This window comes from Mytilus galloprovincialis, chromosome 13, assembly GCF_965363235.1.
Source record: "Mytilus galloprovincialis chromosome 13, xbMytGall1.hap1.1, whole genome shotgun sequence".
Taxonomy (NCBI): Eukaryota; Metazoa; Mollusca; class Bivalvia; order Mytilida; family Mytilidae; genus Mytilus; species Mytilus galloprovincialis.
Genome location: NC_134850.1, coordinates 35,869,317 through 35,894,984, shown reverse-complemented (window position 1 = coordinate 35,894,984; position 25,668 = coordinate 35,869,317). Strand labels below are relative to the sequence as shown.

Sequence of the window (25,668 nt, the reverse complement as noted above, 5' to 3'; positions counted from 1 at the left end):
TATTATATCAAGAATATATAAATATTAGGTTAATGTAATTTCACTAGTGGTGAAAACAAATCAAATGGTAAAGCATGCTCACAAAAATTTTTATAAAAAAAATTTGAGGAATCATTGATTTGTAGTTCCTGAGAAAAACTGGTGCAGTCCTTAACTAGTTTCTATTTTTATTTTTTAAGTCTTTTCTGAATTTCAAATAAAGCCCCTGTCATTATAACATAAGGAGAAGTGGAATGATAAGCTCCTCATCATGTAACACGACATGTTTTTCTTTATTTGTGTGTGAACTTCTAGTTCTCCCTACATTTTTTTTTATACCTACCGGTACTTATTATTTGTAAACAGAGGTAAACTAGTATACCATTCTGCCTGTCTTCAGAATATACAATCAAAATCCCTTGAAGAATTGATCTTATTCATAAAGTTTTGTATAATAAAACTCTTTTTTATCATATAATTATATTCAAAAAAATATATTTTAAATCAAGTGCAGTTATTTCTTTTCTTACCTTTTCTTGTATGTATACTTAGTATGCCCCCATTAGACTTGACAGAACAGGACATTTCAGGAGAGATGGCATTGTCCTTTAGTTCCAGTTCTGATATAGGTAAAGCCCATTTTGATCTTATCCTATCCACTGGTCTTCCATCCTGTTCCCTTTAAAAATAAATAAGTAACAACCGTTAGTAATGACCTTTAAGCTGGATATCAAAATTTTTAACAAATAAATCTTCTGTTTGGTATATCTAATGCTTTGCACAAAACAAATACAAATTCAAACATTTATATTTATCAATTGACTGAACTGCAATCTTGACTTGCATTATATGACCTGAAAAACCACTTATATGTAGGTAGCCCCAAAATTTACAACATTACTTTTGTAATCTTTGGATTTCTATTGCAAACATCAAAAATAATTCCAAGTACATACAATTAGAACAGTAGATTCTTCTGTTGATAGACTACTTTTGACCTCTATGTTGATTGTTTTAGCAGAGTTTATTGATATTACAATATATTGGAATTGCAGCATGCATTCATAGCAAAATTTTAGAAATATTTTTTTCATTTTTCTGTATTTTCTGCTGAACCTTTTTTATTTTTATTACTGATTCAAATCTGATAGTTTTAAAACAAACAAACCTGGTTGTTACAGTGGTACAGATAAGATAAGCATCTGTAAGGAACAGTCTTCTGACCTTTGTCCTATTGTTCCCCGTTTCCTATAAAAAAAAATCAAATCATTCAGTTTTCAAATTATATAATTAGATGAGGAATATTTTGAATAGATGAAGGCAATCCTAGATAATTTTTGAAGAAGTTTTCCAAAACATTTATAATATATACCCTTAAAACAGGGTTGTCACACTTTTTCAGACATGAAATTCAAGGGTTTATCCAGGAATATCATCTTTCTAGTTTTCAAGGATAGTGCTTCTTGCATCGTGGTTGAAATTGGGCTTGATATTTAACATTGCAAATTAGTTCAAGACCATTTGCATCAAGTGTAATGGAGATAAGAATTCACCTCTATTAAGTATATATTCATATTGTCCAAAGCAATGTGCTCAAGAGTATTTGTTAATCATACGGGTACCAACTTTCGAGAGACAAATCAACAAGCACAAGGGAAGTAATTCAAATTGTTTTTAGACTTCCGGTATTTAAACTTACCAGGATTAAGCAAAGATTTTTTTGTTTTTTCGTGTATTACCAAACGGGGAACACCTCTTAAAAAATTCCATGATTTTCCCTGTTTTCCCAAGGACATGGGAACCCTGTTATAAGTGACATCTCCAAATTTCTATCCAAAATTGAATCATGCTTGTTAAATTATCCAGACAATAAGATGACAGTATAATACATCCATTATTTCATGCTTGAAAATACTATATATAACATAAAATTCTTCAAAATTGATTTCAATAATCCATACTTTTTTAATATGTTATATTCTAGTAGGGAACTCACTAGCTAGAACTTTGTATTTCAAATCCTTTATGGAACTAACTTGGTAGAACTTTGTTTTCAAAGCCCTTAGGGAACTTACTAGGGGTCTCATTGAGGGAGTTCTGATTCAGATCCCGCTTACTGATGTCAGATTCACGTACCCCGCTTACACTATGTTCGTAAGCAATTCTTACATTTCAAATTTCCTGTGTCCTGCTAGACTTATTTCCTGATTTCATGGCACAATAATTTAACTTATACATGTCACGCTTACAAAAAAAAAACAATCCTGCATACCGCTTAGACCCCAATGAGACCCTCTTACTAGGTAAAACTTTGTATTTCATACACCACTACTTACACAGATCTGATCTAAGTCATCCTGTCTCAATAATCTTAGTGTTGGTCTGAGGTTCTTGATGTTCAGTTCTTTCATCACCTTCTTTGCCTGAAGTTTCTGTTCTGCCAAACGTTTTGACTCATTTAATTTGTGAGCCACATTTTCAAGGTCAGTCAGTGCTGTCTGTAATGATGACCTGTCATGGTGTTGATGTGGTGTATACTTCAATAAATCCTTAAAAAAATATCCATGTGAATACGGTAATATGCAAATTTGTGGCGACACTCATTTTACTGATGTTCAAATCTCATAAATCCAGGCACAAAACAAAACCTGGGGAAAATACACGAACTTCAAAAGGAGCGAGCATGATTAAGTGCATTGACATGATAAATGTATCATGCTAACCGTTCCAATCCACACTTAGGCAAATTGTCAAAATTATGAATAGGTAACAAATAGCCATTTGGTAAATCAACAAATCAGAAAACCAATCATAAATGTATAAATCATAATCAATAGTAATAAGCTTCTTAACAATGGAATCCATGTACCATTTATTTTCTCTCAAAGTTATAAATCTTAAATTGAGGGTTCATTTTCTTCAAAAAATATACATATATAAACACTTATCTGAGATAAGTCTGAGAGCAATAAACAGTTTGTTCTTATTGCATGTATTGTGTGGACAGTTATCCAAAATGCTATGTATATTAGTACCAACCTGCATCATTGTGATGAATTGTGGGAATCTTTGTACTGGTTTGACCAATAACCCAAAAAGTGGAAGTCTATCTGGACTCTTCATTGCTTTTTCCTACAAAACAACATAAGAGTAAGTAAATGAAATGTGAATACATACATAAATGTAAATATAAATTAATGTAAACCACTTTAATTTTGTGTTTTACCCTTTAAAGCACACTTTACAGTAATTAAATTTCACCATTTCCAAATTCTTTAGATGTAGTTATATGAGTAATTATCACAGTTTTACATATCAGTGACGATATGCATTTGCATCATTTTCAACTCATGAAAGTTTTGTTGCAAAATCAATTGGTTTACAGTATAAAGCCTAATAACAGACTTCAAGCATTTGCTCAAAGATTTAAAACCAAATATATTCAGTTCAACAAAAATAAATTTCAAAATCATAAAGAATTAATGAGAAAGGCAGCATATCATTTATCACTAACATTTGAAACTTTATTTCAAAACTAAACAAAATATCAACTGATTATATAATGGATATATAATGAACCTAATTTAGGAAAACTTTTTGCATAACAATGACAACAAATTCTTTAACTAGACCATTGTACAGAAACAGTTATATCAAGGCAGGATGTTTCAGTAAAAAAGTTTTTAAATGTTTTTGCGTGGTGTAAGTAACATTTAGTCAATGTGTTGTACAGTATTGAGTTTTCAGTAACCAGTACATTGGTTCTCTTTTTTAAGTTGTTTTTGTGCATCCTGCTGATCTAATGAGTGACAACCCTTTCAAACTGATGTTGTACAGTTTGTCCTTAATGGTGTGATCTTACACTATTTTCCTTGGTTAAGTGATGTCAAACATGTTTAACCCTGCAACAATCTTTATGTGCTTGTTCTTAGCTAGTTGCCTGTAATTCAGTGTTTGTTGTTGGTTGCTGACTTTTCCAGTTATTCTCTTTATTATTTTAGCATAAATCGGGTGTTGGCTTTTTTTATTAAGATGTTGTCATACCCAGGACTTGTATAGCTTACTTAATACTTTATTTGTTATGTAGAAAATTATTTTCTGTAGTGGACAAAATACTTTAGAAAAATGCATAAACATTGAGCTATAAATTGTTGCTTTATGTTTAAAGTTACCTCTTAGAACATATACTATAAATATCCAACCATGTTAAAATAAATGCTATTGTTATTTGTTTGTGTGTGAAAAGAGCATTTTAATGAGTGATGTTATATGTTATCCACTGCAAATGAACACATCAAAAGATATTATAGTGTAAACACAATTTGAGGAAACAAATTCAAAAAGATTATACTAGCCAATGAGCATATTTCTTAAATATTTTAGAACTAAACTAACTAATAATAGGATCCTGTTTGCTAGCGAGTAGACTGTGAATAGTAAGTTTAATACAAGTGAAAAATACCTGCATATACTGTGAAAAAAAGATACATATTCTGTTAAATAAAATATTCAGAGAATATTGACAAAATGCTAGGTCCATTCAAGAACATTATCTTAAGTGATTAAAATGTAAAGTGAACATGTTAAATTTTAAAACTTTCAAATTTTTAACTTTTTGATTTAAAAACGTTTTAAATATTGTAACAAATACAAATAAAGGCTTAAGAAAGTCACATTATAGAACTAGAAATAAGGATCAAGACTTTTGCTTCCATATGAGGTTGTAAGGAAGGGAAAATCTCAAAACAAAGTTTTATCTATTTCACAAAACAGAATTTCACTAAGACTACTAAGCAATGTTGACTTAATCTCCGTTGTATAAAATATGGTGTCCCTTTCTTTGCAAGACTGAGGAATGATTAAATAAAGGATATTTTGAAGTAACCAAAATAATGTTTTTTTTAACAATTAAACTTACAGTAAGAAAGTTTGCCAATGAAGGCTTGGTATTCTGTAGAGATTTTAATTCTTCCATAGCGCTAGAGAAGTTATTGACGTAGCCACTGTATAACTCTATCACCATCTCTCTAGAAAACTACAATAGTCAAAAGCATTTATTTATTGACATAGCCACTGTATAACTCTATCACCATCTCTCTGGAAAACTACAATAGTCAAAAGCATTTATTTATTGACATAGCCACTGTATAACTCTATCACCATCTCTCTGGAAAACTACAATAGTCAAAAGTATTTATTTATTGACATAGCCATTGTATAACTCTATCACCATCTCTCTGGAAAACTACAATAGTCAAAAGTATTTATTTATTGACATAGCCACTGTATAACTCTATCACCATCTCTCGTTGAGATGATCACCGATAATCTATAAATATAACCACTTTATACTTCTAGAACGATTACCATCTCTATAGAAAGCTGCAACAATAATAAATTATAAGTTGTTAATATTACGAAATTTTCCTTTGATTTTACTGACTGATAATTTCCTTTTTCAGCACAGTAGAGTGATGTGATTAAACTATCACTAGAAACTAAAGGCTACGTGCAACTGTCAATTAAAAACACTGTCATAGGTAAAATAGCGATAAACAGATTATCATTGGTTATTTCAACTGGCTTGCTTTTCTCACTTACACCATACTGGATCAAGTGAAGAAAATCTATCTCATTGAGAGTATCAACGATAATCTATAAAAAGTCCATAATTCTTTGTCCTTTTTACATATTGAAAATCAAATGCACATACAGTAGAATTCTCTCTCAAGGGAGATCACTCCTTTTATAAATAAAGACATCTGTTATTGGACAGCCAAATGTTTTCTGGTGATAACAGAAGAGAGATCATGGAATTAGACACTGACTTGATAGAGAAAACTCTCATAGTACTGTCAAATCAGATATTAGTGCGTGCATTTATTATTGTGATTATTGAAGAATGGACAAGACTGCAAGTTTTAATCATTGGGATTTCTGGAAAACCTGCATACATATATATATATATACATGTATATATATATCAGATACTAGAATGAATGTTGTTATTATTGTGATACTGGCCGAGTTGCATTAATTTGAACGTTGCAATATTTTTGAATGTACAGTATCTAAACAAAAGTATCCCTTTAAAGCTACTCATATAAAATCTGAAATATAGTTTGATAAATTTTATGAAAAAAAGGATTACATTATCAGCATGAGTGCTTTAGTTACATTTTATAACTTGTTTACATGAATTAAAGGTCAAACATCCTGGTAGAAATGGCAAACTTGTAATGGAAATATCATTACTGCTGAACTAACTTTTTATACTAATATTCATATTTCATGGTTCACTTACAAATCCAATGAAACAAGTTCCAATTTCTTCTTCCTTGTCCCAATTTTTGACCTTATCAGCTAATTCAATCTGGAACATTTTATGTATATCTAAGATCTGTTCAGCTTTACTTAGTATCACATCTACAATACTGCCTTGTAACCCATATGTAGTTAGTAAAGGCTCCTTGTATTCCTACAAAATAAATTGAAAACCATTACCTAGTATTAGGAATTCGAAGGAGACTAGCTAGTACCTTTCAAAATAAAAATATTGAGATATCATATCTCTCAAAAGGCCTAACATCTCAACTAATAATGTAAATTCAGAAATCATGTCGGTGTTTTTATGAATGGGAACAATGAGACTGGGTCATGTATCACAATAATAAGAACTTGCATTATAATAAATGTTACAAAGATCAGTATGCAGATTTTTTAGAAATTATAATAATTGAACTAGCATTTCTGTAACTAAGTTTTCAAACAAGAGTGGGTGGGGTGACCCCCTCGGGACTTCCCTTTTATTTCATTTCATTTGTTTTATTGCCCCTTATAAGAATATATATGGCTTTGGGGTGGGGATCTGGACCGTTTACAAGATAATAGCACATTCTCAAATTGAACAGGGTGGGGGCGACCCCCAGGAAGTTCCCTTTAATTTCATTTGATTAGTTTTATTGTCCCATACAAGAATATATATGGTTTAGGGGTGGGGATGTTGACCGTTTACAAGTTTCCAAACAAGAGGGACTTCCCTTTTATTTCATTTGATTTGTTTTATTGTCCTCTACAAGAATATATATGGTTTAGGGGTGGGGATGTTGACAGTTTAAAGTTTTCAAACAAGAGGGGGTGGGGTGACCCCTCGGGACTTCCCTTTTATTTCATTTCATTTGTTTTATTGTCACCAACAAGAATATATATGGTTTAGGAGTGGGGATCTGGACCGTTTACAAGATAAAAGCACATTCTCAAATTGAATGGGTTGGGGGTGACCCCCAGGAACTTTCCTTTAATTTCATATGATTAGTTTTATTGTCCCATTTAAGAACATATCTGGTTTAGGGGTGGGGATGTTGACTGTTTACAAGTTTGCAAAGAAGAGGGGGTGGGGTGACCCCGTAGGGACTTCCCTTTTATTTCTTTGATTGTCCCCTACAAGAATATATATGGTTTAGGGGTGGAGATCTGGACTGTGTACAAGATAATAGCACATTCTCAAATTGAACTGGGTGGGGCTGACCCCCGGGGACTTCCCTATAATTTCATTTGATTTGTTTTATTGTCTCATTCAAGAATATATATGGTTTAGGGGTGGGGATCTGGACCGTTTTCAAGATATAAGCATATTCTCAAATTGAAGGGGGTGGGGATGAACTCCCAGGGACTCCCCCTATATTTCATATGATTTGTTTTATTGTCCTATAATCATTTCTGAAGACTGCATGTATATTTCACTTACAGTTTTCAAGTTATATTCATTTGAAAATTTTAGAAAATAAAATCCCATAGGGTTCTACAGTAAACCCCTCCCTCCTTTCTACCCCCCAAAATACTCCTTAATAGACTTCAATGCACAAACAAAAGATTGATGGCTCACCTAGACATATTAGTCTACCATGGTATGAAACCCTAAGTAAATCTGACAAGGGGTTTTGGAGAAACGCTGCGGACAAGTTCATTTTTAAAGTGGCGGAAGAAGAAGAAGAAGAAGAAGAAGAATAAGAAGAAGAAGAAGAAGAAGAAGAAGAAGAAGAAGAAGAAGAAGAAGAAGAAGAAGAAGAAGAAGAAGAAGAAGAAGAAGATTTTTAAAATTTTACAAAAACAACAATTTTGGAATTTAATACATTTACTTTGTGGTCATTGTTACAATTGGAAAAACTAGTGTGTCTGGTGAAAATATTCCAAAAATGGGGAAAAATAAATCAAGATGTTGAATAAATGAATAATATTTTTTCCATAACAAACTGACTGTTTCCTACCTCAGAGAGTCTCCTAAGTGTATCTATGAAAGACTTTTCACTATCTATCAAGGACTGTATGGCAAATCTTCTTTTCATCTACAATAAAACAAAACATTGGAGACACTATATGAAACAAATCGCCTGCCATGAATAAATTAATAAACAAAAGGTACATTTTCAAAACTTCAGAACAATCAATTCAAAAATAAGTGTAGGTTAGGGTGACAAAAATGTTTGAAAATAGAATTTGGCAATGAAATGAATTTAATAACATAATATCAGTGATATACTGTAGCATTAAAGATAGACACTCTCCAACATAGCAGACTAGAATAGAATTCATAACAAAAAATTTCTTGTTGATCTTGCTTAATTGATAATTTTTTCAATTTACAATGTCTCTTTTCAGGTGGTACCCAACACTTTCACTAAAATTAATTTGGCTCATAAAATTTTGTCAAAGTATTTACTTTGACACTTTAACAAAAACATAACCAGGTGCTCTGCAGGGTGCAGCTTTATACGACTGCAGAGGTCGAACCCTGAACAGTTGGGGCAAGTATGGACAAAACATTCAAGCTTGATTCAGCTCTGAATTTGGATTGTGATCAAATTTTTGACATTATATGGGTTTTTTACACCAAAAAAATGTCAAGATCTTACAAATCAATTAAGATTTCTTCTTCAAACTTATTTAAATTTAAAATTAAACAGTTGACACAGCATAGGTTTCTGACACATAATGAATGTGGTCTAATGAACTTAAAATTTTTTTTTTTGCCTTTGAGCAATTCACTATGGTGTTGAATATTAATCCTCTCAAAAAAATGTTTTCTTTTTATTTATGAAATCTGAAATGAGAAAAATTTAACCCCCCTCCCCCCCCCCCCCCAATTTTTTTTTTCACACCCCTCTTTCCCTAATTCCAAAACTGATCTCAATTCAAATTTCTAATGGAGTTTGCAACAATAACTACTCATTTAAATACATCATAAAATATTAAAATGTAAAAAAAAGTGCTTGTTATCACTGAATGGTAAAGATTGTTTAAATTTATCAGTTGGTAGTAAAAGTGAATATACATTGTATAATGAATAAAACAATGATTTAAGTTGATTCAACTACTATTCTGGAAAAAGAAAGATAACTCCAATTGAAAATTTCTTGCTATTGCACAATATTGTGAAATTAGATATTTCTTGCTATTGCTCAATACTGTGTAATTGAAAATACTTGCTATTGCACAATACTGTGCAATCGAAGATTTCTTGCTATTGTGCAATACTGTGCAATTGAAAATTTCTTGCTATTGCACAATACTGTGCAATTGAAGATTTCTTGCTATTGCTGAATACTGTGCAATTGAAAATTCAATACTTAATATAATAATTTTGGACCCCGATTTGGACCAACTTGAAAACTGGACCAATAATCGAAAATCTAAGTACATTTTTAGATTCAGCATATCAAAGAACCCCAAGAATTCATTTTTTGTTAAAATCAAACTAAGTTTAATTTTGGACCCTTTGGACCTTAATGTAGACCAATTTGAAAACAGACCAAAAATTAAGAATCTACATACACAGTTAGATTCAGCATATCAAAGAACCCCAATTATTCAATTTTTGATGAAATCAAACAAAGTTCAATTTTGGACCCTTTGGGCCCCTTATTCCTAAACTGTTGGGACCAAAACTCCCAAAATCAAACCCAACCTTCCTTTTATGGTCATAAACCTTGTGTTTAAATTTCATTGATTTCTATTTACTTATACTAAAGTTATGGTGCGAAAACCAAGAATAATGCTTATTTGGGCCCCTTTTTGGCCCCTAATTCCTAAACTGTTGGAATCAAAACTCCCAAAATCAAACCCAACCTTCTTTTTGTATTGATAAACCTTGTGTTTAAATTTCAAGGATTTCTATTTACTTATACTAAAGTTATTGTGCAAAAACCAAGAATAATGCTTATTTGGGCCCTTTTTTGGCCCCTAATTCCTAAACAGTTGGAACCAAAACACACAAAATCAATCCCAATCTTCCTTTTGTGGTCATACACTTTGTGTCAAAATATCATTGATTTCTATTTACTTAAACTAAAGTTATAGTGCGAAAACCAAGAAAATGCTTATTTGGGCCCTTTTTGGTCCCTAATTCCTAAAATGTTGGAACCAAAACTCCCAAAATCAATCCCAACCTTCCTTTTGTAGTCATAAACCTTGTGTTAAAATTTCATAGATTTCTATTCACTTTCACTAAAGTTAGAGTGCGAAAACTAAAAGTATTAGGACGACGACGACGCCAACATCATACCAATATACGACCAAAAAATTTTCAATTTTTGCGGTCGTATAAAAATTCAAAAAATTTTGAACCAACCATTTTGTCAGAAAAGTTACACTGGTTATATAGCAATTTGACAACCACCAATTTTGATCATTGAGAAGCTTAATATTCCTTTTACAACACAAAGTAATTAAAACGTTTAGCTGACTTTACAGAGTAATCTCCCTGTAGTGTTAGGTACCACCTTAAACTCTTACTTCTTATGTTTTGCCCACACACAAAACAAGGTGCATGTACCAAAAAAAAAATTGCCATTTAAGGGCAATCACTCTTGCATAGTCTTCTAACAGTTTCAGCAAAATTTGACTTATTTGTAGATCAAATAAAACATACCTGATGATTTTCCATACTCTCTGGAGCAGGCGGAAGACAAGGAGGGGGATGCTTTTCTAAGTTGACCTTTACTGGCAGTATCTGACTTATTCTTCCACTAGAAGCAGCTTCTTCCTTCTTCTTTACTTTCTGTCAATCAAATGGAACAAAGAAATTGTATAATAAGTCAGTTTGTAATGATGCTATTATTTCGGTTTAACATCTTGGGCGTTTTGTGGTACTCAGGTTTCTGTTTCAAAATATGAAATATCAAAGATTTTACTGCAACTTAATTAAGATGGAATAGTGAGCCCACATCACTCATGTGCCACAGTTATATCTAATTGTACAAAATCAAATAAAACACCATTAAATACATGTACTGTAAAATGGTATTGTTAGCAAAGGGTTTTGTGATGTTTTATTTTCACGTTTTTCTTTCAGAATTCTCCTTATAACAAAATTTATATCATGGAATTTTTACACAATTTTATCTTATTTGTATAATTATCAATGTAAAAATAAACCCTAGGGGAAATTTCCCACTTTAAATCACATAAAATGCATAGATAATGAAGCAGTGCAAATATAGTCAAGTAAAAATCATGCATTCTCTGAATTACAATAAACTGAGTATGGTACGTACTCTTACCTTACCATTTAAACTTTCAATAACGATTGTGCAAGGTTTTTTGTAAAAAAAGGGGAGTGGAGTATGAGTAGTCAATGCATTGAATGTGGAACTCTTTTAAACAGATTTTTAATAAGCAGTGAAAAAATAAAGAACTAAAATTTTCTGAATTGGTAAATAAGGATATCTTATTTATAACTAAGAAGTGTAATGGGTGTGCTGTAAGAAACAAGGGGAACTGAACATGGGCACTGGGACCAAAAAGGAAATCTGATACATATCTGAGACGTGTCATTGGTAAGCTGTGGTGTTACTGGGTAACAAGGGCCAACCAGGTGCTCCACACGGAGCAGCTTTATACTACCGCAGAGGTCGAACCCTGAACAGTTGGGACAAGTATGGACATAACATTCAAGCTTGATACAGCTCTGAATTTGGATTATGATCAAATTTTTTACATAATATGGGTTTCTGACACAAAACAATTGTCAAGATCTAACAAATCTATTGTGCAATATTGTTCAATTAAAGATTTCTTCTTCAAACTTTAAAAAAATTTGGAATTTGAGAAATTTGGGGGGGAAATTTTACACTACTACCACCCCCCTTTTTTTGCCAATTAGTCCAAAACCTGACATTTCTTTATACATAATTTACAAGTAGTGTAAAGGAGGTAAATGTGAAACATACCAAACATGGTATGTCAAATGTTTTTGAGTTTCAGCTTTTAAATTGTTTTTATTGTCCATTGACCAGAAGTTTCTTCCCCTTTTATTGTCCCTAATACCAAAATATTTTGAGCCATAACCCCCACCCACCCAGTCAGTACTAACCATTTCTTCATGGTATGGAAAATTGTGGTATAATTTCAGAGAGATTCATACACTTAAACACAAGTTATTGTTTAAAAAATACAAAAATGCTAATTTAGGGCCCCTTTTTTGGTGGTACATGTATTGAACCTTCTGGTAAAGATTTATAGAAATACATTCACTAAAACTAAAGTTATTGTCCGGAAACTAAATGTGCAGATACAGACGACGACATGATAGCATTATACGACGCAAACATTTTTTTGCAGTCCAAAAAAAAGGCACTCTGATTTTTATCTGATATGTGTCATGGGTGAGCTGTGAGGGTACTGGGTACCAGGGTTAATGAGAAGTCTGATTTATAAATGAAAGGTGTCATGGTTATGCTATGACAGGTACTGAGGTCCATAAGGAAATCTGATTTATAACTGAGAAGCGTCTTGGGAAAGCTGTTAGGGCACTTAACTCACCATTCTTAGAGTCTCCTCGGTATGATAAATAAGATAAGCTAAATGTTCCAGATAATCATCCGGGTTATGTGAAAATGATCTAACCATTTCCCATTTTAACTGAAGATCCTGAATTATAATGGAGTATTTGATGTTAAACTGCTAGTACTATTCCTAAATTCTGACTGTGAACACTAGTTTGAAGACAATCCAGTACTTTTGTACAAAAGTGCATAATGCTTTTAAAATTTATTGCTAATAGCTGAATGTGAATTTTCATTTCTTATGGGGTACTTATTTTTGCTGATTTTGCTTTTTATGTCAATGTTAATCTGAATTCTTGTAATACAGAGTTGTTTTGTAAATTACATTAATCTTTTACCCAATCTTATGCAATGTTAATTTTCATTTACAATATATATATGAAAGATGAATATCATCAGGAATTATCTAATTCCATTTTATATCTGATAATCAAAATCAAATATTGTTCATAATCTTACCTCTTATATGCTTGTAGATAAAAACCGAAATTATGTATTACCTACTTCAATCAAGGAAATATTCAATTAATTGTAGAAATTCAATGTTTAAAATCACTCTGTAATCCAATAGTTTAAGCTTTATCAAATATGAAAAAGAGGCTCCAAAAAGCTTGAATTGCTCACCTTGCATTTTTTTTATTTTGATATGTATTTTATTTTTATTGCAATTAATTATGTTTGCTTATTTGTCCATCTCAGTAAGTGACATGTTTGTAGATTTTTGAATTGATGATAATTTTTACTGTTAAACATTTGCCTACTTTTATACATGTTGTAGCTACTAGATATGTTAAAAATATGAAATATGATTTTCTGTTATGACTTTTCTTCAATTATTTATGAAAGTAAAATAATGAAATAATATATTGCTTTTAACATCCAGTATGGTTCAATTTTGTCAAAATAAGCTAAAAAAAACATCAATGATGAATTATTCACTTGCAAGGGAATAATATTGTAATAATATTGTAATATAATAATATTAATAATGTCTTCCATGAAAAAATGTCCACTGGACACATTTTCATAGTAAATACTGTTCATGGACAATATTTACTTATTTAAATGTGTCCTGGACACAATTTCCTATGAAAATATGTCCTTAGGTATGAAAAAGTGTCCATGAACATGGACATGATTCATGACCATAATTTGTCAAGGGGGACATTTTTTCACATTTTTTGATATGATTAAAGTATTAAATGATATTCATTGCCTTGTTATTACTGGAAGCATTTAAACTTTTAATTGCGACCTTTAATTAATTGCTACTTTGACATAGAGTTGTCTCATTGGCACTCATAGCATCCTTATCTTCATATCTTTAAATATAATATATACATGTATAATTCAAACTCGAATAAGTAACAGATGCTGTCAGTATTATTTTCCTTGGAGGACACAATTTATTAACATTCACTACAAAAATGTGTTCTGTAGATGGACAATTTTTCTGTTGCTGCAAAATGCTGTCCACTTAGGAGACAATATTTCATGGCAATGGACATTATTATTTATTTTCAATTGGCTTCTTCTCTGACATAATAAATATAGTAAAGATCTTCAGATTTAAACTTCTTTCTTATTGTTATTCTTTCATTGTCATTTAACTATTTGTTGGAAATTTCTTAGAACTTAAATTTCTCTATATTCACTTCCATGATGGCATCCATTATTTGTTTGTTTACATTTGTATATTATTCAATTTTGCATCAATCCTTCACATTTTAATTAAAATTCAAGTATAATAAAACTTTTTAATAACCTTTGTATTACTTCCCTTGGAGGACACAATTTAATAGCAAATTCTATGAAAATTTGTCCTGTGGGTGGACACTATTTCATATCTTTTACAGTAAAAATCTGTCCATTTGAGGGACACTATTCCATGGGAATGGACATTATTAAATACCAAAATTCTATGAAAAACTGTCCTCATGGACACTTTTTCACAGGACACTATTATGTCTTACAATATATGACTTGCAAGGGAATAATGTGACCTCATTGAATTCAAATTCATATTCATATGATCTTCATTTTAACCCCTTAGCTAGAGATGGATACTGTAATCCATTGTGGTGTTCAATTATTTAATGGAAAAGAATGTCAACATTGAAAGTGAAACAAAGGAAAAGAATGTCAGCATTGAACATTGAAAGTGAAACAAAGGTAAATCATTGATTGACTAATTTGATCCTCTAATAAATCATTCTTATGCAGGTAAAAACGATGATAAACATTTATTTTTAATATATAATATGAAATTAAACAGACATAGAAAAATTGAAAGGCACGAGTCTGATATTTATATTTTTGTTTGTATCACATGTACTTGGCAGCAGTCCTTTTGCACCAATTACTGTTTTTCAGGGGTATCATTTGCGCCAAATTTTATTTTCAAAATGTATCATTTGCGCAAATAATCGGAACTCATTTGCGCCAATTTACCTGTACACATATCAATCATAAATATATTAATGGTTAATAGTTGTTCCTATTTTTGGCTTAAAAAGTATCATATGATCGGAGATATTTCACCATGAAGATGAGCATCTGGAGAGAAATGACTTGAAATGCAGTAGACAGTCCATGTACAGAGAGAGAAGAAAACGTATTGCTTTGCTGAATATTTTATATAAGATATGCCAAAAGAGAAGAAAATATAAGCTTTTGCTGATTATGTTTTGCTTTGCTCCCACCATCCGTATGGGCGGAAACTCTATCTACCGCAAGACGTACTAGTAATAGAGCAGAAGCATTCCACGGGGAATTATTATGAACTGTTTTATGTATTTCATCCTTCAAATGTTTGTCTTTTTGGACAATGAAGTGAAGTTACAAGCTACTACATACATTAAATTAGGAAGTACCCATGCAGCAGCAGTAAGAAGAAAGTATGTTTCAGAAAAGGAAACATTTGTTGTCTAAACTGCTGTTTCCAAGTCCGAATAAAGGTGGAGGGAAGTAATTTTTCTTCTAATTGGCGCAATCGTATGATTTATTTTTGGCGCAAATGATACCATGTAATTTTAAAACAGGTGGCGCAAACGTAGCATTGGAGAAAAAAGATGTGGCGCAAAAGGACGCATTTTTGGCGCAAACGGATCTCTCCCATGTACTTATATGACAATTGGAGGTCTTCAGGGGTCAACTCAACACTTAATTAGATAGCGTCTGGACAAAAATACACACAAAACAAACCTGCATATTTTCGAGCCTAAGCTGGTATATTGTTTATTTTAGACTATATATAATTTGGATAAATGTTTTACATTGTTATAAATCAAATATGAGAACTTGAGTTAAATCGGTGAACATGAATTTGACAGCTAGTGCCCCTTTTACAGTTTATACCTATCTATTGTAATTGTTAAAATTATAGGCATTACTAAAATAAAGCACCACTCATGACCAACAAAGACTTATAAGTCTTATTTTGCTGATATTTTATGATTTTTCAAATGTGTCCTTGCTCTGATCATGTTATTTACAGAGGAACTAACTCAGAATTCTTGTTGGTAGGGCATAGTCCAGTTGTCTATGGCAATACAGTTGATAGTCAAGAAAACAAGAAGTTAGATTTTCATCATTCATATATTAATTATTCACAAATATATATATATATATTACATTCTCACTGTATAGCATATTTGTATTGAATGACTCTAACATGTCTAAGTTCACCATGATTTAATATATCCTTTAACACAAAAACTGCCAGGAAAAATGTTCATATATTAATCCAAGCTTTTTAGAATAACACTTTTTTCAGATTTATGGTTTTTTTTCTTGAACTTGAAAAACAACCCTTTTCAAACAATGACATATATATTCAATACTACTAGCTTAGTTACCTAACCAATCAAAATACATAAATCCCCAAAAGGGGAGGGGTTCCCAGAGATATTTTTTTCTCTTAATAAAACTGTTATTGAAAAGAATTTATTTTGTAAGAAAAAAACACACCTTTATTCCCATTTACAATAGAAAAATGGCATATAAGCTATAGCATACAAGTGCCATTTCAAAACATGTGACAACCTTGTCAAATAACAACTGGAGATTAGATAATCCTCATAATGGGGTTTGGGCCTCATTACTAAGTGTCTGATAGGGGGAAATTTATACAGGATAGAAAATAATGGAAAGAAAATAAAGATAAACAAGAATGTGTCCCCAGTACACGGAAGCCCCACTCGCACTATCATTTTCTATGATCAATGGACTGTGAAATTGGGGTCAAAACTCTTATTTGGCATTAAAATTAGAAAGATCATAGCATAAGGAACATATGTACTAAGTTTCAAGTTGATTGGACTTCAACTTCATCAAAAATTACCTTGACCAAAAACTTTAACCTGAAGCGGGACGAATGGAAGAACGAACAGATGGATGGACGAACGGACATACAGACAAGAAAACATAATGCCCCACTACTATTGTAGGTGGGGCATAAAAAAATATACATAATAATAGAAAACAATGGTATGCAAAAGTTTAAAAACTAACAAAAAAGGTAAAAGTATTCAGTTAAATGTACTATATATTACAGAAATAAACCATGTACAAAATAAATAAACCATTTACAGAAAAGTTTAATAGTAAAATCATTTTCGAGAGAAATTTAAAGAAGAAGGGTTATTTAAAAAGATATTGTTAAAATTTAAATACAGATATTATTGACCCCTCTTTCCAGACCCTTATAACTAAATGATTTTTTTTTAATTTGACTGATAGTTAATTTTTCATTCAATACTTTAAAGGCGTTAAAAACAATTTCACAAGTATAACTTAATCCCTTATCTAGAATTATATAGAAATGAATGCCTAATTGACACATTCTTAATACATGTAATACATGCATCAAGTTGACACTAAGTTTTGACATATATATATATATATATATTATATATATATATATATTCATCTCAATCATCACTGAAGTTAAGCATTATACACTTACTAGGAAAATACAGATTCATTCAACATAGTTATGAAATTTTTGCCTATGAAAATACATAAACATTTTCAGTTAAGATATTTATTAATATTTAATGAATGGATTTGTTCTTATTTAGACATTTCTCTTTCTTTTTTCTTTTCTTTTTCATTATTAATTTTGTTGTGTTAATTTTTTAAATATTTGCCACTGGACATAAAGCAATCAACAATCAACCCTCATTAATTTGTTTATATGTTATTATTTCTATTTGAACCACTGTTTTCATTAATAATCTATTAATCATGTTTACTGATTACGATCATACAAAACTTTACTATACCTCCTCTATTGTCCAAATCTTCCTAAAATTAGCACTTATTCTCCCTGAATTTTGAGTCAACAACGTCATTTTTTTTCGCAAGAAGACAAATGCAGCTTTATAAACTTTAATTAACACACATTTCAATTACATTACACATTTACTATAGGGAGGGATAATCTTAGTGTATTGGACACTTTTAGAAAATTGATGACTTCCTGATTAGAAGTTTATTCTTAAAAGATACTAATAAGAGTATTTGTGTCATATATATATATTTATAACAAGCTTACAGCTTTTCATGATTTATATTTATTATTTTTAGATAAAGGAAATTATTATCTAAATTCCGTTTTAGCATCTGATGTACTTGAAAAATTATGTCATATATCAAAATGATATTTTATTAACCAATGAAGCTGAATATGTACAATTTTCACACAAATAGTTACTAATTATAGAGGTATATAAATTCAAATAATTGTGACGTCTTGAGGGGGTATATACAAGATCCTTCGATTTTGGAGAGTATAAAACAAATGTTTAAATCAAAGCTTGTAAAATTTGACAGATCCAAAATTCTAGTTCAATATACTAAGCTGAAACTTTCTTAAGAAATCTGTGAAACCATTTTAAAAAGAAATATATCATTGATACATTGGAAGGAATTTTAACTTATTCTATCATTACTTTTAATACTTTAAGGTGGTACCCAACACTTTCACTAAAATTAATTTGGCTCATTAATTTTCATAAAATTTTGTCAAAGTACATGTATTTACTTTGACCCCTTAAAACAAAAATATAAAAATTTCAAAAATTTTGAACCAACCGTTTTGTCAGAAAAATTACACTGGTTATACATGTATAGCAATTTGATAAACACTAATTTTGATCATTGAAAAGCTTAATATTCCCTTAACAACACAACGTAATTAAAATGGTTAGCTGATTTTTCAGAGTTATCTCCCTGTAGTGTTAGGTTAATTACCACCTTAAGAGGTATTTATAAATTAATACATCTAGGTAAAATCTCTAGATATTTTCTTTAGTTACAATGAATTAAAACAAAATTTAGCATTATTTTTTTCGACAAAAAAATAAAAAAAGAATTTTGAATAAAGCTTAGCAATAAAAATTTGACGTCCATGAGTAACAAATTTTTTAATGAAATTTGAAACATTGTCCTCATAGTGATAGTGAAATTTTTTACAAATGTAGTATCTTCTGATAATCTCGGCCAATAACATTAACTTGTGAAAGTATATCTGAATAATCTTGTCATTCTTTAATACATAGATATAGGAAGATGTGGTATGAGTCGCAATGAGACAACTCTCCATCCAAATAACAATTTATAAAAGTAAACCATTATAGGTCAAGGTACGGCCTTCAACACGGAGCCTTGGCTCACACCGAACAGCAAGCTATGAAGGGCCCAAAAAAATTACTAATGTAAAATCATTCAAAGGGGAAAACCAACGGTCTAATCTATATATGTTATACATGCATGTATAAGTATACCTCAGGGGTTAATTTTGCCAGTTCTTTTGGTGTTGGTGGTAAAGGCTTGTCAAATATCGCATCTTCTGGTCCAGGGGCATTCTCAAAATCTGTATCACTCCCGGAACTTTCAAATTCAGAACTATTCCAGCCAACATCTTCACTGGCGCGACTATGGACATCTTCGTATGGATTTTCCTGGCTACGTATAGTGGCTGAACTACGCATACTAGAGGTGAAGTTACCTTCATAGGCTGTTAAATACAGGTAAAAATATACAATCATTGTTAATTGTTCAAAGGATCAGGATAATAAAATGAAAAACTGAAGATTAAAGTTTGTCAAAAAATCTGTGTCTTGCTCTTTGTTTCCTAAAATAATAACAAATTTTGTGTAATTTTCCAAAGCTAAAACAAAAACTTTGTTATTTCAAATTACTTGAAGCATATTTCCGCAGTATCTTTCAACTCGAGTGAAATATCAGCAAGCCTATAATAAGTAAAAAATATTAAAACCACCTTAATGCTAATCTGTTCAATGATACAGCTCTAATGTATCGTCAAAATAATGTTTATTAAAAAACATAGATATGCTTTCATTTACAAAACATAAATATATATATAGATGGTTAACTATTGGACTGAATATTAACCCTAAACCAATCATAAAGCTACAATTTCCTCTTTTAGTCATTAATAAAATTTAGTTTTTTGTCAGACGTTTATGACTATTTATATCATGTGATCATTGCACTTAAAACCTGTGCGGTCATCTTTCTGGCCAATGACTTTCGCTATAGACTCAAGTCAAGAAGACACTTGTTCATTGACACATCATGTAATGAGAACTTGTACTGTAATTCTTGTTATTATTACTATACTGTGTAACTGTGTTGTATTTGATATATAAGATTTAATATCAAGGGAAATATCAATTTTAGGCCTAATTTAGTAGGAGTATGAACCATTCAGAATAATTTTATTCAACCACAATACCGTTAAAAGGCTTGTTACATAATAGTCCGCAGTTTTATTCTCCAAAAACGACCTTGCATTATATGAAATTACTGGAGTTTCATGAGACCTTTTCTAACAGGTACAAAAAGTTTTTTTACCTAAAATTTCAAGGGGAGAAGGGGGTGCGAACTATTACAGTAATCAGCATGATCATAAATTAAAGCTTTAATGAGATGCAGGGATTTACCATTTAAACTAACCTTCAATGCTTGTATGTGACAACAAAAAACAAGTATCTATGAAAAAACATTGTTTTCTTTTGGGCCAATTCAAGAACATTGGTACCCCCAGAACTAAATCAATCCAGTTTTCATCACTTTTCTGAGATTTTCAAGGGAATTACGAGGATATTAAAGTAGAAAACTGTTTTTTAAGACTTACAGAAGCTGTATCATTGATGTTATTATTTTCTGTTCATTTTATGGATTGATTTGAATAAGTATTTATAGTGATTTTCTTTCAATGCTAAACATTTGTTTCACCATATTGCCCTTGGTCTGGACACTTTTCCAAATAATCTGTCCACATACAAAACAAATAAAAAAAAGTTTTGACAAATTATAGATTAAGTATTGAATATATGAATATGATACATTTATAGAAGTATTTTAAACTTGAATATTTATCAAATATTACCTGTTATTTAAAAATTCATCCAAAATATTCCCATCATCTAATAATAAATAGCTTTGGCCGTACTTTGAAGATTCGTTTTATTTTTACCTAGATTCTTAACCTTGTTATGACAAGGACTCAGTATGAAGTTACTAAAAGTGTTATACTATTTGGCAACATATAGTCATCTAATTTGTCATGCTATGTATATTTTTACTGACAGATCACATCAGCCGGATTTATCTATTACCCTGGTGGTTGATTAAATCAATCTTAATTAGTGAATAATATAACTATTTACATATTTTAAGGCTATATAGATATTAAATGACCTACAAGGATATTTTTATCTTTTGTTAATCATTTTTTCTTCTTCTCAATTTACTTCAGTCAAATGTCCGTCTTTTAGTACCATAGTACCACCATACCATAACACATATATACCATATACCATTTTTTTACAGCATGCAGCATAAAATTATGTCATTTCAAACTATATAATTCTTATATCATTTGAATATCTATAAATACTTGAATTAGATTGGTAAATTAGAATATTTATCTTGGTTTACACCTCGATAAACCATGTTTCCGAAACTACTTTCGTAATCTATTCATGCACGATACACATTCTTGCTAGGATACTGGGATTTTCAGCAAATTGAGATTATAAAACAATTGCATACCAGTTGTTTCCATTCTAATGCATATATAACAACAACAAAAAAGAAATGCTCTAAAGCTTCGAAAATGTATAAAATAAAATTTAAATAAAATTCAGCGAAATTTCATGAAGGATTTGGCGAATTTACGTCATGGCAAAACATGACGTCACACGAATGAAAGTTTTCAAGGGAAAGATTATTTCGTAATGTGTACGCTTCAAATTCGAATAATATCTAATTAAAATGAAGTTTTTGAGGTAGGTGCTTTTTCATTTTAGATTCTGTTGCATTTATCAGACATTTATGGTTTTTAGAAAGTCTAGATGGCAACGTACTCCTTAGTTACAACATGCCATTGTGCTTTTGATGGTAAATATAGTAGCTGTCAACCAAATATTGTAAATTAATAATGGCGTATGTTTGGCTGAAGAATAATAAGGATTAAACACATTTTTTCTAGAGGTTATTGATGTGTAAACCGGGTCTCTTACTCACAAACTTAACATAAAAGTCCTTTGGACTTTTATTCAGTTTGTGAGTTAATCGCCCCAGTTTACACATCAATAACCTCTAGAAAAAATGTGTTTAATCCTATAATGAATAATTTTTTCAGAGGTATTCAACAAATCCCAAATTTGAATACATGATGTCTTCTTACATTCTTAGTTTCCTTCTTTTCTTCGATTAATATTGTAAGAAAAGACATATATTGAAGACCAATTGGTGGCCTTCGGCTGTTGTCTGCTCTATGATCGGGTTGTTGTCGCTTTGACACATTCCCCATTTCCTTTCTCAATTTTATACAAAATTTTCCTACTGAAAACACAAGAAAACAGGTTTAAATCAATGGTAAGTCCTTGTAACTTTTAAAAGTGAAAATCAACAGGTCCTTAGCTATCCACTGAAATTATTTCATTACAATGTATCTGACCTTAATTTGTTAATCCGTCAGTCTCTAAAATCAGTTCTGAACCACTTGAAAACCTTTTCAACAGAGACTAAAAGTTTTATACATTTTTACTAAAGAGTCATGACATTATTAACTTAATAATTAAGTCCAACATACATGACATATTAATACAGATTTCTTTTTCAATTTCATGAATGATCAGCCCCATTTTAAATGGGTCATTTTGGAACAATGTGTCATACGATTATGCATATTGTGACATAAAGATATTTGCTTTTTGATGTCAAATTTTTCCAGAAAAAAAATCAATTGGAAGAACATATAGCTTGGGTAAAGGTACATGTACCCCAGGAATTCATAAGACCATATCAATTTTGGTGCAACAAAAGGAATATATATTTAACTCAAAGAGCAAAACTTTACTTGCAATTTGAGTCATTGGATAGAGTTAAAATTTGTAAGGGTTCCGCGAAACCCAGTGTCTCGCCTACTTTTGCTGTTAATCACACACTCAACAAAAATGATGAAAAAAATCAATAAAATTATTCCTCTCAATACTATCTTTTGATTGTCAGAAGCTTCTCTCCAAGTTTGGTAAAAATCCAGGATAGTTTAAAAGGATCTTAATAATGTTTTAAAACTTTAACTGCAGACTGTATGTAATGTAAACTGGAAGAAAAACTAAGTCCATTTATAAGAAAATACGGGAAAAATGGAATTTTATTTTTACAAAATTTACTTCTAAATACTATCTTCTGATCATAAACAAGCTTCTGGCAAAGTTTCGTACAATTCCAGGATAGTTTAAGAAAGTTATTAAAATTTTAAAAACTTTAACCACAGAGTGAATGTAATGTTTCCTGGCAGAAAAAACTAAGTCTATCTGTAAGTAAAATACAGAAAAATGAATTTTATTTTTACAAAATTTACTCCTGGATACTATCTTATGAACATAAACAAGCTTCTGTCCAAGTTTGGTAGAATCCAGGATATTTCAAGAAAGTTATTAAAATTTCAAAAACTTTAACCACAGAGTGAATATTTGTGGACGCAGCCGACGACGACGACACCAATGCCTACACCGACGCCGACGGAATGTAGGATCGCTATGTCTCGCTTTTCGACAAAAGTTGAAGGCTCGACAAAAAAGAAAACATAGTGCAGGAAATGGGAGATAACTTTTACAATTCATCAAAAAAGAGTATCTAATCTATATACAATAGCATGTACCTACCATTTGAATAGACTCCAGATGATATCAGTATAGGTAATGCTGGAACTCTCTGTGCATCCTGTATGTCTGCAACAGAAATTAACTCAAATCCTAAGTATACACTCATTGTTTACTTATGTATCTTAGCAACTACAGCTCTTACAGTGTGTTCAAAAAACATCATCTATGCAGCATTTATATGATTATTTGTAACTGAAATAACTGGTAAATCCAGTCATTTCATCTCAATTTCCCAGATGACAGTTCTGTTAGAAATATTCTTTGTCATACATGTAACCGTGGTAACGTTTTGAATTCGGATGTTGATCGAACAATAATTTCAAAAGAAAGAACATGTTTAGACCAAATGTTGTTTTAAACCATATTATTTCCTTATTTTGAATTCTTTTTTTCCTCGTGAATAATAACTTTCATATCACATAATAGCTCTTCATATGCCCAGTTAATCACAACAGTTTCATGTTTTATAAAAACTTCAGGATTGTCTTTAAACATATTCCATTTTTTGTGCTTATTAGGATGCCAAAAATGAAACACATAACATATATCACTTAATGAAATCTTGGATTGGTCATCAGTAAGTGTTAAACATCTTAAATCAATTATAACTGTTACACAATTAGCAGGAAGAATTTGTTGACAAAAATGACAAAAAAATAACATATGGACAATAGGAGGAAATGTGAATAGGAAATCCAAAAGGTTAAATTCTCAAAGATAGCCATTTAAGTACAGAAATGGTGTGATTACATATAACCATGATAACGGTGCCAATATCTGATTCAATGCTTGCATGTGTATGGTCCGTCTACAGCTTTAAATCTATGGGTAAACTTCCAAACTACTGTTTTATCCAGTTACATCATGTACATGTTAACACATTAGTGACAACTTATAAGATTTATCAGTTATTCTATCTTCAAAGGTCAAATTTAATCTATTTACAAATGATGTAATTCAATTTTGAAATCACTCAGTCATGACTGTGTTTATAATTTTTTTTTTACCTTACTTACTGATTTTTTTTACCTTATTTTGTAAAAATCTTTTCATTCAGAACTATCATCAGATGAATTTAAGAAGTTTTTTTTAAATAAAGTAAAAAGTCTAAGTTACAGTACCTTTGTCAAGAACATACATGCTTAATTTCTCATATATGGGAGCAAATTAAATGGGTAAGAAAAAAGTTAAGATAACAATTGATCTGCTTATCACAATCTAATTTCTGTTCTTTTGGACACAAAATTTAAACCCACTATTTTTATCTAGCTAGTAAATTAGGGTATAATTGTAACTAAATCTATTCCTTACAATTCCTCGTGACCTAACATGTAAAATTTTATTTTTTGATAAGATGGTTTTGCTTCCTGAATTACCATGATAACAGTATCAAATGATTGCATAAATAATCTGCAAATCTATACAAGATAAAGCTTTTCAATTTTTGATAAATGCCCCCAAATTTTGTACTGAAAATTAAAAGATTAGAAAATCAACTTTTATTGTTTCTTTTCATGTTTTTTTTCTTTTAAGTATGCAAATAAATGTAGTTGTAATCCTACTTTTATAATTTTTGGTAAGAATATGATGTGACTCGTCAAAATCAGTTGATTTTTTTATCATCATAAAGACAGTGTACA

General features: G+C 30.7%; 1 protein-coding gene across 1 annotated transcript in view; it reads right to left on the bottom strand.

The window, feature by feature from the left end:
• LOC143056390 (rho guanine nucleotide exchange factor 10-like protein) overlaps positions 1–25,668 on the bottom strand; it is a 52,033-nt gene that overhangs the window by 13,544 nt on the left and 12,821 nt on the right. Inside the window, exons 5-14 of the mRNA XM_076229482.1 lie at positions 24,029–24,094; positions 19,610–19,842; positions 10,907–11,035; positions 8,247–8,324; positions 6,284–6,457; positions 4,898–5,014; positions 3,019–3,111; positions 2,316–2,528; positions 1,148–1,227; positions 510–658 (exon numbers count right to left, since the gene is read on the bottom strand). Of these exons, the coding sequence (XP_076085597.1) occupies positions 510–658; positions 1,148–1,227; positions 2,316–2,528; positions 3,019–3,111; positions 4,898–5,014; positions 6,284–6,457; positions 8,247–8,324; positions 10,907–11,035; positions 19,610–19,842; positions 24,029–24,094 (1,332 nt within the window). The remainder of the gene's footprint in view (positions 1–509; positions 659–1,147; positions 1,228–2,315; positions 2,529–3,018; positions 3,112–4,897; positions 5,015–6,283; positions 6,458–8,246; positions 8,325–10,906; positions 11,036–19,609; positions 19,843–24,028; positions 24,095–25,668) is intronic.